This window comes from Anser anser (genome assembly GCF_964211835.1).
Source record: "Anser anser genome assembly, chromosome: 5".
NCBI lineage: Eukaryota > Metazoa > Chordata > Aves > Anseriformes > Anatidae > Anser > Anser anser.
Window position 1 is genome coordinate 43,370,417 of NC_139725.1, and position 16,225 is coordinate 43,386,641.

Sequence of the window (16,225 nt, forward strand, 5' to 3'; positions counted from 1 at the left end):
AAGCATAATCTAATAATGCAGAAGCAGCTTCTCTGCATGTTCTGAAGAAGAAGGTGAAACAAGAGTCTAGTGATGGAGAACCTGGCTCAAGAAATCACCTATGAAGAAGGGAATCAATGAACAGTTCAGGGCAGGGGCCTGCTTCTTGATACTGTGGCTTTTGGTGTCAAGTCTTACTTACTCTTTGATCAAAGTTTTCCAGAGTGGGTAACAATCTCTCCCGATTACTAGTCAGAACAATAGGTCTAACATAGAAGACTTCCAAACATTTCCTCCCAAACTGGAGAACAGAATATATATATATTAAAAAAATATTTTTTTCTCCAAACATAAGCTGTTTTCTTGGGGAACTTAAGAAGGAGACATGAAAAAAACTCCACAGGCTATATATTTTCTAACATCCCATTTCTACAAATTTAAAATTGTGAATCATGTCATCTGATAATGTGGCAAAAAGAAATTTCTCCAGAAGAATAATGCATATATAGCACAACAGTTCTGGAGAACAGGCTTCCCAAAGAGCGGGAGGCAGTCTGTGCTGCAAGTTTCTATGGGGCTTCACCCTGTGAATGGATCCCAGGGGCTCATGTCAAGGCACATGATTTATTCAAGAGCAAGAGGTTCTGTTCTTGTCTATGCTAACTTAATGTGTATTTACAGGGCACAGGAGAGTACCACGCAGAGATAACTCAGCCTAGATGCTATTTCATGGTGATCTCCATTTGAATTAGTCTAGCCTGATTCTCATCTGGATGTAAGGTCCCTGTGAATGGTGCTTTCTGCCAAAATCCAAACCCGCTCATTCAGAGCGTGCTGAAGTAGCCCTTTAGAGCTCTGTTTTGTTAACACACCCTTACCTGCTACAGGACATAAAAACAGGTCTGCTTCTGCTGAAGTTACCTGTTTGCAAGGCGCTCTGAAGCCACTGCCCTGCCTCACAAAGGCGCAGAGGGCTGAATCTACCACTTTTTGCACAGAACTTACTATTGCACATATGTCCTACAGAAAGGTTGTGAGGTTATTGAATTTTTTCAATCTTGTGAGCGCAGGAGAGCCATATGGTGTGTGTTCTGTCAGGGAAGAAGCTACATGTGAGTGCTTTGGATCTTCCTCTCTGTGCACTATGGGGAGTCGTGGCCTGGCGCAAGCGTGTGCTGAGGCCATGCTTGTGACACCTTCCTCAAGGGAGGGGACGGGCGAGGAGCTGGGCCTCTCCTCCTGGTGGCCACAGGGCCCTAGGCAGAAGCGGTGGAAGGGACTGGTTATTCCAGGCAAGGCTAGGTCCCAGTGTGGTAGGAGCATGGAGTAAAGCGGCAGCAAGGGACCGAGCGACCAAATGTCTGCTTCTGAAACGTGGACTTGACAGGAACCTTCCTCAAGCAGCTGTTTCCAGGGGCTTTGGGTAAATCCACTGCAGGTTAAGAATGTGAGAGCTGTTTGTGGTGAACTGCAGGGCACCTCTGTGCCCAGAAGGGGCCCGTCCTCTGGGGGGCTGCTGTCTCTGGAGGGGGCTGGAAGCAGGGTGGAAGACCTGGTGTGGTACTAACAAGGCCTAAGAGCATGGGTGCAGGCACCAGGTGCTATCCCACAGGGGGGCTCAGATGCATTACAAGGGGAATGCTGTCCGTGGCATGTGGTGACACAAGTCAGGGTGAGAGGGGCTCTGGACTGTTGGCAGGGGAACTGTTGGGTTTGGGGGTCCTTCTCAGGCTGTGGGTTGTGTTAAATCTCAACATGTGGCTCAGGCTGGCTGAGAGGGGTAGCTGTGGTGCACTTGTCTGAGCAACGGCCATGTTATCCTGGCACTCCCCAGCACTGCTGCCTCTCTGCTGGGACCGCATGTGTGGCTCATCTTTCAGGTCCTCTTGGTGCAAAGCATCCCCGGACCAAATCCTCAGTGAGTGAAATGAGCAGTAATGCTTGGCAGGGGCGTTGATGGTCCCTGCAGCTTGTTCCCTCTCCGTGTGTGCTCTAGCTTTGTTCCTTCATGTGGGAGTAGCTCTGTGCTGGTGAGATGAATTTGTCTGCCCGAGGAGCAGAGGGGAACACCAAACCCTTCCGCAGAACCCTTTTTCATTGCAGATATGGATAACTACAGTTAAAGAAAAGGGTCCTGCTCTTTTTTTCCTTCCCTCTCTCCATCCTCTTGGAGAGGAAATGCTGAGTTTTGAGCTGCTCCAGACTGCAGGGTGGCAAGGACTCCCATGCCTTATGGGTCTGGATGGTGAGAGCTTTCAGAGGTGACTGGCAGCCCTGGGATGAAGAAGGACTTGAGGGGTGGGGTGAGGAAGCAGAGGAGACAGCAGCAAAATTGCAGTGAAAAGGCAAAACCCACCTCACTTATTGCTAAGATGAAGCCCAAGTTCAGCATAACTTGTTTTGGTTAGCCTAGCGAGGTATGGGAGAGGGGATTTTACTTGGGTCTGTACATGCTCAGAACAGCCACAAGGGTTTACAACTCTGCCAAAGTCCTGGCAGCCAGAGAGTGGGCTCAGAAGTTACTTTAGATGGCACAGAAGTGAGAAGGCGTTAGCTGAAGACATGGATCCTATTTCTTCCAGGGGTGTGAGTGGACCCTGCCATAGCCTTATAAGCTGCAGAGGCTGCTGTGAGAGTAGTGTTTAGTCTGCTATTTCGTGTTTGATTTATCCACAGTGAGGGAGTGTTTATGGTGGCAGAACTTCACTGCCAGCGAGGGAATTGAGGTAGGCCTCTGCAGACAGATTGCAGCATCTGTGGAAGTCACATGTGCCCTCAAGAGTCTCCCAGATCTGGTGGCTTAATTCCCTCATCAGTCAGGAGTTGAAGGTAAAGTTTTGGTATGATCTGTGTGGGAGAGTAGCCTCTCCTGCAGTAACAAAACAGTTTCCAGTACTGTTCTGGGTTATTTATGGTGTCCTGTCTCCTCCTGTCTTGTGGCATATCCCACCTAGCACAGGAGCACTGCCTGGAAATGCTGGCCTGCTGGCTGTTGGGTTCAGAAGGAGAGCTACTGAACAAAGCTGATTTTTCTCATCAGCTGTGGGACACTGTGGTGGGTGGACCATGGTTGGCTGCCAGAGCCTCACCCAGCCGCTCCCTTACTCCCCTTACCTCAGCAGGACAAGGGAGAAAATGAAAAAGTTTGTGGGTCAGTTAAGGATAGGAATATCACTTACTAATTACTGTCATGGGGAAGACAGACTCAACTTGGGGAAAAAATATTTTAATTTATTTTTGATTAGAATAGAGTAGGATGGTGAGAAGCAAAGACAAAAACTAAAGCAACTTTTCCCCACCTCCCCCTTCTTTCCAGGCAAAACTTGACTCCTTCCTTCCCGACTGTTTTCCCTCCTCCACCCATGAATGGCACAAGGTTTTTTCTCACTCCTCACTGCCAGTGTTTCTGCCCTTTCTTAACCACGGTTTCCCTGAGGTGCCACCAGCCCGGCTGAGGGGCTCAGCTGTGCTGTGCATTGGGTCTACCTGTGTCCAGCAGCAGGCAGCCCCAGCCTCTCCTCACAGAAGCTCCCCCTGCAGATCGCCACAGCCAGAGCCTGGACATGGACACACAATGCAGATGTGCTGACTGACACTTCTTTGATGGCGTTCTGAGGAGGGTGAGAGCTGTGCCTTCTCCCTCAGACCAGCTCTGGGCAGGGGTAAGGGTCTTTCAGACACAATTTACCTGACTCAGAGATCAGGCAGGTTGGGAGGTTGGTGGTGTTGCTTCAGAGGGGGCTCATGAGGGACCCACTTTGGAATTTCCCTTTATTTTCTTGTTTTGGAGGCTGAGAAGCTGGTGCTGGCACTTGCTTTCCTCTGCAGGCTCACCTGGATGGTGCCAACCACCAGGCATGTCCTCTGTGTGGATGGAGGTGGGTGGGCAGCCCTGAAGCCACTCAGCTTGTGCCTGAAGGGCTTCTGGAAAGGCTTTTTCCTCATTTGGATATCTGCAGCCAGGAACACCCCCTTTCTTTGAGGACTTAATCTGTTAATTTTTTATTTTAATTTTTTTTTCATATCTTTTTTTATTGAGTAAGACACACAATCAAAGAGTATTTGGCCTCTCCTTGGGGAGGGGAAGAGGGAGCAGTAATAACCTCCCACCCTCATGCATGCCTTTGGAAAATGGTGATGATTTTTCTGGGGAGCTGAACTAACAGTCTGGCTGTAAGCAGTTTAGATCTGGAGCCAGACATTATGGTTAGGCCTGTCTGTGGTTATAATGTAGTTGTTTGGGTTTTGTAGAAGTTCTCTGAAGGAATCTGAGTTAAAAACAAAACAAAAACAAAAACCCAGGGGGAACCTGTTTCTGGCAGTCCTGATCCCTCCTATTTGATCTGGCACCAGAACTAGTTTAAATCTCACTTCGTCCTCCTTCTCCTGCTATCAGAATTGCTATGAGCTTTATTACGATAGTTATTTGCTATAAAACTACCCCGCTTCCTCTCCCTCCCCACCATTGCCAAGGTCATTGAGAACATGAAACAGTATCTCTTGCCTGAAGCCGACCTTACTAGGCTGCCGCGCTGCTTTGAGATTTGTCTGAGTGCACAGCTAATGCCCTGCCAGCACAGGTGTGGACTTGCTGGTGCTAAACAAGGTCCTAAACAAGTGGTACAGCAACAGCAATGAGCTTTTCTGCAAAGCATCCACAACAAGTTGAAAGCGAGAAAGGCGCCTGCCCCAAGTGATGGAATTGACAGCCCAATGTCGGTGAAATGCGTTGCAGCGTGCGATTGGAAGAAGAAGATGGTGGTTTCCAGAGAGAGTATATCGTGGTTACACCAATTTAGGTAGGAGTACGTCCAAGAGAGTCTTCCGTTTCGTTGTATTTTGCTGGGTGTAAACACAGAAGCTCTTTTAGGCACAGGTCTGCAGTAGAAGCGGAAGTTTAGGAGGGATCTAAGTGAGGTAAGGGTAGACGGGGCTCTATTATCATACTGTGTGCGACAGATTGACTAAAATTGTGTGTTTAAATGTAATCTGGCATATGGTTGCCCTAGTGCTTGCAGGCTTTAGTTAAATCCTTCCAGGTTTTATTTCTGTGTGTATGTGTAGAACAGAGTGCTCACTCTGGATATTCTCTGGGCGTACTTTGATACGTGTTCTGCTGCTCAGGCCAAGCCATTTTTTATTCATTCTTTGTTATTACTGGTGGACTCAGAAAAACAAGGCAGAGTAGAGTTTTTCTGGACTTGCTCTAGTTCTTGTTAAAGCCAATGGTTATAACCTCTTCTAAACTGCCACAGACACCAGGTGAAGGCTTTTCTCTGCCTGCAGTTTTGGAGGTGAAAGAACAGATTTGGGTGCTTCCTAATCCAGGAAAGTTCTGGAGCCCTAACTTGATGTCCTTTGCCTAAAACAGTTTAGAAAACTCTCAAAGGTTCCCTTATGCCTCAGAGCTTCTGGAGCTCTAATCTCCAGCTGGCAGGCAGCAGAAGGTGGTAACATCTTCAGCTGGAATGGCTAAATCTGGTAGGGGACTTCTGTGAAAATCTTGGTCATTTTCACATACCTGAAAATTAATAAAATATATAGGAGCAAAGTTTACAAATGTGTTAACCAAGCAGTGTGACTTACTCTGGTGATAACAGACTTGACGTGACAGACAGCATGGTACACACCATCCTGGAGTGTATATGAAAGGTCCGGATGCAGATGTATGGACCCTGGGTTCAGCATCTGCCCAAAGTATCCTGCTAAGGATACTGGTTGCATAAAGGGTGTTGATGTAATAAGAAGGTTGCAGGATTAAAATCAAATAAGGAAATAAAACTCCTAGTGATAATATCAGTTGTTTCCTCTTGAGCATCTGCTGTTTTTCAGAGTACTTGTTTTGTGTCAAAATTCATAGTATATTTAACTACCTGTTAAGTCAAATCTACGAGTAATACTATGTGTGCCAAGCATCTGGGAATGTTACTATTCAAACTTTTCCTTTTGCATGTCATTTGTGCCTTATGTTTTTGTTTTCACAGTCCAGAAAGAGTCTTTTTTTTTTTTTTGACATTCATTTCCTTTATGTGAAAAGAGTTATCCTTTTCTAGTATCTTTCTTGGTCTTGTAAGTAGCCCCTGTTTGAAATCTGTGAAATTTAGACCTCACTAAATCCAGCAGGGTTCTAACAGCACTGTCCTGGAATTTTGGGCTTGCAAGACTTTCAGGGTAGCGTGACTCTGCTGATGAAACTTTATTGTGCTTTATGATTGTTCTTCTTAGTTTGTGGCTAGACTTTGAAATTGCAGAGCTGACTCTTAGTTTCTTTTAAAAACTTTTATCCATACCTGCATTCCCTGATATAAAAGCAGCAGTGATTCTGAGCTCCACGCTTACATCACATAAATCAGATGTGCACAGAAGCATCCCAGGGCTCAGGGGAGAAGGGACAAAGATTATCTGTGTGGTTTAATGTGTGGGTGAAGATTCCATTGCATTCCATTGGATTCCATTGATTGGCCCAGTATTTTCAAGCTTGAACTGTTTTTGCTGTGTCTCTGTCTATCTGTGTATTTATTTTATTTATTTTTATCATCTGGAGGAAAGTATATTTTGCATTATTCTATAATGGCATTTATGTATCCAAGCAAACTCTGCCCAGATTTACATGTGCAAGCCTTAAAATCCTTGTGTTTGAAGAAAACTGAGTTCTGAAATTTTACCTCTGCCAGAATCTGAGATTGAAATACAGGCATATGATGAAAATAGCCCTGGCACGAAGCATTTTAAAAAATACCTCCCCAAAAAACAAGTAGAGAAGACTGTAAAGCTGTACTTGCACTTCACAATGTCTTCTACTTTCCTGGGGTGCCTCAAGGAAAGAGTTGAGCCTTTATAGACTCTACAAGTCCCTGATGTTAATCTTTTTTTTGGTGGTTGTTTTTTAAAGTATCTGAGGGTTCTTGTGAAATCTTCTGTCTTCCTTTTTTCAGTGTTTTGAAGCGGGCATTCAATCTTGTGGCCTCTGCTGTTGGATGCTTTCCCTGCCTCACCCCAAGTCTGTAGTGGCTGGAATGAAGAGGTGTTTGTACACAGGAGGTGATGGCAGTGGGGGCAGGGGACTTGCATTTGAGGTTTTACCTAAGGGAGGTCTCTGAACTGCTGGGTACCCCAGTCAGGAGCAGTTAAGGTCATATCTCCTGTTGCCTAAAGGCAGAGAGGGAGGGTGGAGGAATGCTACCTCCATTCGAGGTTCATCCGTACTAGCTAACAGCTGCACGCTGGCAGGTCTTCATCATCCCTTTGTCCTCCAGATGGAAAGTGGGTGGATGGGGGACTAATGCGTGTCTGATTTTACTCAGCTGTGGATAGGGGGTGCCAATGATAAGCACTGCACCTGGACCTGAGGACTGAATATTGCTTCTTGGCAACCTGATTGAGAAGTGCCCAAAGCTTAGACATGGGGTTTCCCTGGGCTTCAGTTTGGCCCATGGCAGTGTAATGGGGAAGGGATAGTACCGTTCTACACAAAACAAGGCTTGACAGTGTAATATTTGGAGATCTTTAGACGTCAACAATATAGAATGTTAAAGAACAGTCTGACAGTGGTAACATTCAGGGTCTACACGTCTATGCTGTTGTTAAAGCTGAATTTTTCAAAAGTGACTGCTGGATTTAGGTGCCCCTGTTTTAGGACCTTGATATGCTGTGCCTCAGCCTGATTATTCTGTGTACTGAGCTTCTAAAATTCCTCCTGATAGCAGTGGGAAGTATAAAATGTTGTACAGCTCTGAATGCTAAAGCCCAAAACATCTTGTACTACGAGACCAAATGAGAGGGCTGAAATGCAAAAAAAAATCTTTGTTTGGTCAGGTAAATTTTTATCTGAGGTGGACCATTCAACTAGGTGAAGGTGAAGGACCAGAATCTGGCAGGGAATGGAGGGTGTGTTTCCACACTAGAGCTCAGCCTATCAGATAGTTTTTTTTTTTCCCTCTTCTTCATTTGTACGTCTTCATCTGTAGATACGTGCTTTAAAGTGCACTGTTAAGAATTGTTATCTATGTTTTTTTTTACACTGGGGGATGTGAAGCAGTGGTAAAGTGACATGTGAAACTTTGCAGTGCAGAACCTCAACTGAGGAAAATATCTTGAAGTCATGAGTCTTTCCACGGCACTTCATCAGGTCCCTGTTCTGTGAGAAGGGTGGGTTTTTTTGTTTGTTCGTTTGTTTTGAAAAACATTTTGGCTAAATCCTACTAGCTTCGACACAAAGCATACTGACAAGAGGCAAATTATTCATGCAGCGGGATTTGGCCCAAAATGAAAAAGTGACTTTTATCTTCCCAAATAATCAATAGCCGCATTGGTCTGAGACCTTGGCTATGATGCGGTGGGTCCTTGCCTGACTTTGGGATAGCTGCCCCTGTTGAACTAACTCGCTTTACTCCAGCGAGAGCAGCAGCTGCAGTGCAACGCAGACATGCCTAAACTAGCTTAAATAGCTCAGGTACTGTTAGCCACTGAGCCAGGGAACCATGGAGTTCAGCATGGGCTTAGTGCCTGAGGATTTTATCCTGCTCTTTATGAGTTCAGCGCTTCTGTAGCATCTCAGCACAAGCAAGCCTAGCAGTGTGTCGAAAAGAAGGCTGGTGGATCTGCAACTCTGTCTGCACTAATACTTTTGCCTGCAGAGCTGAGCATGGTGCTAGGGACGTTTGTAGCCGGTACTGCCAAAGGTAGCAGTGTAGAGGCAAAACAGCTTTCACTCTCAGCCGACTGTTCTCCCTCTACTTTCCCACCCTTCCCCTGGCATTCATCCGGAGCTGCTTGCCTTTGAGTCCATTTGCTATGAAACTGCTTAACCAGTAAGGTTCTGCTGGGAACTGTGAACATCTGGGAGCATGGAGGACTGGCTGCCTCTTGGAGCAGCTTTTGGCCTTGCCTGACTGTGGATCCAAGAGGAGAACCTGTAGAAGTTAGATACGGAAAGTCCAGGGCCATTACTCCAACCCACTAATGGGGACCAGGGCAAAAGCATTCCTGATGCTTTATCTCAGGTCATTGCCCACACCGTAGGCTCCCAGCCCAGCCTCTGCAAAAGAGCTGTGCTGATCCCTGTAACTTGTTAGGAGATTTCTCCTGGCAGTCAGGGATGTGATCAGGAGTGATGGTTCGGTCCCTGAGAGCTCAGCGATTTCTGCTGAGCCAGTAGGCAATGCACTGTCAATACCCTCGGTTCTGTTTTCAGGAGCAGCCTCATCAAATAGTGTTTGTGGGCTGAGACCCTAAGTAAACTGCCAACCTGTTAAATTGCTGACCTACCCACTAGTCCCAGTTTATTCTGCAGCAGAAATACAAACACGCCAGGACCAACCCCCAGAACTCAACTTTGAACTTTTCTTTCATTTTGTCAGAGTCCCTAACTTGTTTTTAAAATAACATTTATTTCTGTTAAATTGCAGAAGAGTTGGATGCCGTCCGCCGGTCGAGCTTTCCCTCTCCTTCTTTGTGCATTGAATTTTGTTCACTCGCTTTACATGCCTCAAGTTGCTGTAATGCTGCTGGGAAAGTAATTGCCTTGCACTTTCTCTTTCTGATGCCCACGGGTGACTGTGGGGGACTCCTCCCTGGGCACAGCACAGAGTTAAAAGCCCTGCTTCTGTTGCTTTGCTTAAGACCTGGTTATTTCTTCTCTCTTTTTTTTTCTTTCTTTTTTTTTTTTTGTCAGCTGCCTGTTATATCAATCACAGAGCTGGGATCTATTTATAGGTTGGGACTCGGAGTACTGTGTCCTAGTCACAAAGAGAGGCAGAGACGCAGAGGGGACTGTCGGCTGGTGCAGGCGGAACCAAAAGATATTTAATCAGCAATTAGAAACACCTGAGGGCAAGGGAAATTCTACTCCAGCCTCGAGCTTCATCTCTCAGCCTGCAGCATGTAAGTACTGAACTTCTACCTTTATTGCATTTATGGGGTTGTTTGTTGTTTTTTTGTGGTTTGGGTTTTGTTTTTGGTGGTGTTTTTTTGATCCATGTATTGCTGTGCACCGATCCTTTTATCTGGACTAAAAATTATGGTAGCATCATAATGTGGTTAAAGGTAACGTGGATTTTTTTTTCTATGTTCACCCTGTCAAAGGAAGGTCAGTGTGACCCGCAAGGATAGGAGTTGGTTTCAGAACTTTATAGAAATCGGACAGTTGCACTGTATGAGAGTTTCTTTTTCCTCTGGAAATAAGCAAGTGAAAGTTTGAGTGGAACGGCTGCGTTTTGGGAATAGAAACGGTCAGGTTTGCTGGCATTCCAAAAAGGTCAATGTATAACGTAACTCTGCTTAAGGGCTTACCAAGGACAGGTGCTATTTATCCCATGCTGGTAAAGGCAAACCTGGAAACTTCAGCAGTCCTGTCTTAAAAGAACCAAGTGACACCCTTTCCTCTACTTACCCCCCCCCCCCCCCCCCCCCCCAAAAAAAAAAAAAGGCAGCTTCATATCAAGCCTTCTCTTAGCAGGAAGATGAAAATGAAATTTTGCTTTTTCTGAATGCCTTTGTCATTGAGCAGTTGATGTCTCTCCAGTTTTAAAAGTCCCAAAGCAACCGAAGGCTCTTCAATGACAAAAGAGGGGTGCAAGTCTTTGCAAAGTCGGCACGGTGGCAATCCAAGAAGGAACTTACTTTGCCTCTGATTGCCAGCGAGTTGTTTGCTTTAAAGCAGCCAAAATGCAAAATGGTTTGAACAGTGATACACTTTTTGAGTATTTATTTTTAACAGGAGAATGAAGAGAAGCAAGCCCTAATAATTACTTACAAACTGTTTTTTATTAATAGCTTTTATCATATATTTTGGCCAAAATACTGGAAATCAAAGAGGTTTTTCTTATTTTGGCCTCAGAGGTTTGGGTTACATCTTTTACAGAACTAAGTTTTTATTTATTTTTAAGCATAGAAAATATTCCTTGATTTCTTGTGTTTATAACATCTGTCCCCCAAAATGCAAGTATTATAATTTTTAATTTTTATTTTAATATAAGTTCCATATGGAATATATATGATAAAAACTTTTTCCCCACCATTGTAATCTTTGAAAGCAACAAGAAGAAAAACAAAGCTTGACTTAAAAATAATTTGGATGGAACAAGTGTCTAATAAGAATAGAACAATTAAACCAGAGCTGTTTCACAATTAAAATATCAAGTGCTAGGAACAGATGATCGCTGAATTGCTTGGACCGACAGTAGAAATGTGACAAGAGGCAGTTATTTATTTTGTTTATTTGATGTATATTTTATAATTCTCAAAGTTTTTAACTTAAGTTCAAGGAACAAAAAATACTGACTACAATTATTTTTAAGTTTTTAATTATGGATATAACTATTTCTTCTTTCAGTTAAAATTCTAGATATAAGGCAGGCTTTTAGGACAATAGTGATAAACACGGTGAATTTTCATACGCAAATAATGTTCCAAATGATTCCAGTGAATACGCTGCTTGCTCTGAAGCTCCCCTCCCCCCAAATAAAACAAAACTGTCAGCCTAACCATCCTCATCATTGAAAGCTTCCTTTTGATTATTAAGGCTTTTTGCTTTACTTAAAAATGAATATATTTAAATTATTTAAGCCCCCTTTCTGTTTGTTTTGGCACAAGATTACCTTTATTGCCTCTCTGTGACGATGCAGTGTTATTGTGTAATAAAAGGAGAGTAGATTTTCTTTTTTCTGAAAGGCATTAAAAAATAAAATTGCTGACTCTGTAACTAATAAAGAATCTATCAAATAGCTGGTCTGAGGTCCTTCAAAAAATTGAAAGCCAAGTGGTGTCTTATCTCTCAAAAAATAAAAATTGACTCTCTTTCCTTCTTACAAATAGAGAAATAACAGCATGACTACGCTCAGGAATTACTGCAAAAATTCCTTTATTATACATTTTAGCAGGCATTCCCAAAGAAGTCCTCTGAGTATAAAGCTGGAAAAGGTTTAGTCTTAAGAATTTTTTGGACTATTCAGTAGTTGTGTCCACATAGCTGCTGGACTTTATCCTTTGCTTTTAACCACATGTGTCTTTTCCCCTGTTCAACCTGCTGTATTGTTTTATTATTGCATTTGGAAAACATCACTAAGCATCTACTGCCCTGTGGTATACCAATCAAAGGCTTATGGGTCCCCTTTTATTTAAGGGGAGGGAAGGAGTTATCTGTGGTTAGAGAAAGACTTTGATGCATTATGTGTAAGGAAGTCTTTGTTATTTAGTTTCTGTCTCACTAATGATTCATTTTATGTGGACTAAGCACCTATGAACCTCCAAAGTGACTGACTTAGTGTAGTTATCGCAGTGCTGTTGCATGACTTTATTTATTTTAATTATATATATACGTAAGGAATGAAAAATCTTTTTTATTCATCCCAGTTTATTTGTTTCCTTGATGGCAAAGTAGTGATTGACATGCAGATTTCTTTCTCATGCCCCTCCTTCCATTGCAGAGTACGACACCTCCTGAGAATTATAAATATAACCTGTGCCAAATCTTCTGCACAGGTGTCTGGAGTACAGCATGCTCAGGTGTCTTGCTGTAAGTCACTGAGAATAAGGAGTAAACATCAAGAAAAAATACTCTTCTTGAAACAATTCTGTGTTTTTTGGGGCCTTCTGAATAAAACCCCCAAAGCCAGCAGTCAGTTATTAAAGATTGTGTAGCTGTCTCTTGCTCTTTCTGTTTCTTACCTCTTTTATCATTTCACCTGTACATCTGTCCATCTATTTCTCATCTCTCTATTTTTACATTTCATTATGCTATGCTTGCTCTCCCGCTCTCTTCTTTTCCTTTCCTGAAGACACATTTCTATCTGGCACAGAAAATAAACTCAGATTGCGGGTAGTTATGTTAATCTAATTCAATCCTCTGTGGGTTAGGAGTGAAATTCTAATAGTGGAGCTGTTGAGGGCTTTTTTGTTAATGGCTTGGGGATTACATTGAGTTAAAGGCTCATTTCCTAATCAAACAGAGAGGGAGAGAGTGACTCCGAATATTTATGAGTCTCCCAGCGCGAGTTAAACATTGAACTCCAAAAGCAGGATTTCAGTGCTGCAGAAAGAGTTAAAACCCCTCAGGGCTGCTGTGGAGGTGGGGGGCGGGGGGGGGGGGGGGGAAGAAACCAGTTAAGCCATCAGCATTTTCAACTGCTGTATAACTTCAGTTTGGTGAGAAAAAATAATCATCTCACAGAGCTAAAATGGAAACTGTAGTGAGATATTTAAAACAAAGTCAAGTGATGCTTCAGAAAGGCTCTCCTTTAGCAAAGCAGGACACATGCAGTGCATGCTGTAGCCCAGTAGAAACTCCAAATAAATACTCTTCTAAATGGGAAGGAGTGGAGGGTGGGCTTCCTTTTAAATCCAGGCACTAATAATACATTTTTAATGTATTGTATTTTTGGTTCTATTTAACTCCTGGCTAACCTTTTTTTTTTTTTTATAATAAAAAAAGGCATGGGTAAATTAATGCCTAAATTATTCCAATTCTGTTCAGTAGACTGATGTCTGATGGCCTTTTTTTCTGTCCTTCAGGTTAGCTGAAGTCTTGGGTCAAGTAGTTTAGGTGGAGAACTGGGTTCACTGTCACAGGAATGATTGACCAAATTAATGCCTGATTGCTTGTGTGATGAGTTCATCATAAATTCTTGGGTAGACCATTCTGTTGCTGAGAAAGAGAGATCCTGCCTGCAGCAAGCAAAGGACCTGTGTTGCCAAGCGGGATGCTGTAAACTAGCTAGCAGTAGGCTTTTTTGCTCTGAGCTTGGACTTAAAAACTCTATCAGACTGTACAAAATTAAGGCTGGGCCATGATCATGCCCCTCTTCTGTAAAGAGGTCCTGAAAAGGAGTAAGGATAGAAACCTGCTGTCTTGTGACTCATTTGGCCAAGTCATGTCTCCGTGTTCCTCAGTTTCCCTGCCTGTAAAATGATATATGGCTGACATCAAAAGTACTCTAAGATCTACAGAAAACCTTGTATAAATCCCAAATAGCTGGTTTGCCTATGGCATACTGACTGCAAATCATTGACACAGGTGCATAGCTTGAAAATGAGGTTTTTGTGCTGGCAACGAGGAGTTACCCCCACTTTGCTGGGTTTGGTAGGTTTTTTGTTCTTCTTGTTGCTTTGTTTTGTGTTTAAATACATTTGGCACGAGCCACCAAAAAGGTCATCCAGTTTGGTTAATGCAAGCAGAAAGAAGGTTAATTTACTCCTTGTAAAACCAAACCAAGTCAATGGAGATGTCCTTCACACTAGCGTCTTAATTTGGGCCTGGTGACTCTAGTTGAGATGAAGCTCCGGGTTTATTTTTCATAGGTGGTAAACTCTGGCAAAAAATAAAAATAAAAAATCAGTTCCTGTTTGTTTCTGGAGCCATGTGTATTGGTGGTCATCCTTTATATACTGAACTTTGTGTTTTTGCTGACATGTCTATCTGGGTGCAGCACCTTGAGGTAAGAATTGGCACCTTGCCCTAGTTGAAAAATTATTTAAAACTGCGACCTGATGTGAATGCCTGAGGCCCGTTTCTCTTTGTGCTCTGTGCCTGGACCTGCTGAGGAGAGCACCATCAGCTAGAGTGTACTTTATTAAATGCATTTGAAATACATAATAACTGTGTTCTTTCCCTCTAATAACTGGCACCCACAGCAGATCACTTTGAGACATGAGCTTTCTGTGGCTGAGCTGGACACTGTATAACATTTTTTTCCAACCTTCCCCTTCTTCCCATCCCAGTTTCTCTTCTGTTTGACTGAACCTTTTCTTCTCCTGCTCTGTTCTGGTGTAGCCATGGCCTAGTAGTTTATACTTGGATTTCCCCTGATTAACTTTTAGGCAAATTACTCTTCCTTCTCCTCTTTTTGTCCTTTCCAGTGCTATGCTGAATCCTACGAATGGCCTGCTGTTGTTTACTCTGAAGGTAGTTATGTTTCAGTGCAGCTTTGCCTGGCATACATACAGATTATGAAGAACTAGGGAACTGAAAACTGATTTTCAGCTCTTCCATGAGCTATGTAAAACTGTATTTTTCTTGTTGTCCATGCATGCCACAGTTATTTAAAAGATGGTTGTATAATGGTGTAGGAATTTCAGGGAAGCAAACATTTTTACTGTTTAAACTCTTAGAACACATTTTACTTGCCACAATGACTTGAAAGTAATGATATTTTAAAAGTCTTGGGATGCTTGGAAGTCTCTAGGGAAAAAAAAAGGCTGTGTCTTTAGGGGAAATTACCCTTTCTAATGGGATAAAACTCATAACTAAATCTTATTTGAATACTGGAAAGCATATGCCAAGCTACAAAGCCTGAACCTCACGTGTATGAGAGGGAAGCATACGTGGCTATTTTTATTCATTAAGGAGCCGCTGCCCTTTCCTTTCCCTCTGCCATGTGAGATGCGAATGATTCTGCTCACAAGAGTTTCACGCTGCTCTCAGAATGGATTCTCTCTCTCTTCATAACTGTGTTTGCCGGATCAGCAGGAAATGCACTCCAGAAGTTCTCGTTTTCCCAGCCTCCCGTGATCACCTCTTTGTACTAGGCCTGAGCAAATGACCGGGAGCCACGTACCAAAACACAGGCATGTCAGCGACATCCCTCTAAAGCTCACAGGGCCTGGAGGGTGACTTTCTGGGTGAGAAGAGAGGGTATGCCTGCCACCAGGCCTGTCAGACAGCTTTCTTTTTGTTTGCTTTACTCTCCATCCTCAGGCCTTTCTCTTTCCCCCAGGACTCCTGAGTTATTTAAATTCTCAGCTGCTATCATTGGCAGCTCTTTCTACTGCCTCCCTGTGGGTAGGAAGTTCTTCCCTGTTGCATTGAGTCCCCATGGCCTAGGATAGGGTGTTTCAACCTTTCTTTGGTGGTGACGTGAACTCATGTAGATTGCTGGAGAGCTCCTGTGAATATGATTTTCTCAGTCATGCTTCTTGGACCTGTAATCTGTAGCCCTAACAGTAGGGCTGCTCTCAAGTTAAAACCATTGGCTAATGCTTTCTTTGGGTGGGGGAAGACTGCAAGGATTTTGTGAGTGAAACAAAAGCTAGGAAAGGGTTCCTTGCATCAGGATCCTCTCTAATGCTTCCCCCAGGAGTCCTTCTAGGAACCTATCCCACGCCCTACTGCTTTTTAGGTGGAAAACTCTGTGAACAGCTTCAATGTATTCATGGCCAATCTTTATACCAAGCAATTTGTTTCACTGTTGTTTTTTGATTCTAGCTCTGACACAGACTCTCTGTTCAGCCTAAGGTGAGTCCCTTCACTGAT

General features: G+C 43.5%; 1 protein-coding gene across 7 annotated transcripts in view; it reads left to right on the forward strand.

The window, feature by feature from the left end:
- ESRRB (estrogen related receptor beta) overlaps nt 1-16,225 on the forward strand; it is a 155,791-nt gene that overhangs the window by 17,401 nt on the left and 122,165 nt on the right. For 4 of the 7 annotated variants that reach the window (XM_083837457.1, XM_083837455.1, XM_083837454.1 and 1 more), the window contains one exon: nt 9,694-9,861. The exons of 2 other annotated variants lie outside the window; for them this stretch is intronic. In XM_083837457.1, coding sequence (XP_083693583.1) covers nt 9,694-9,861 — 168 coding nt within the window. Of the gene's footprint in view, nt 1-9,652; nt 9,862-16,225 lie in introns of all 7 variants that reach the window. One more of the 7 variants, XM_083837452.1, reaches the window with a different exon arrangement.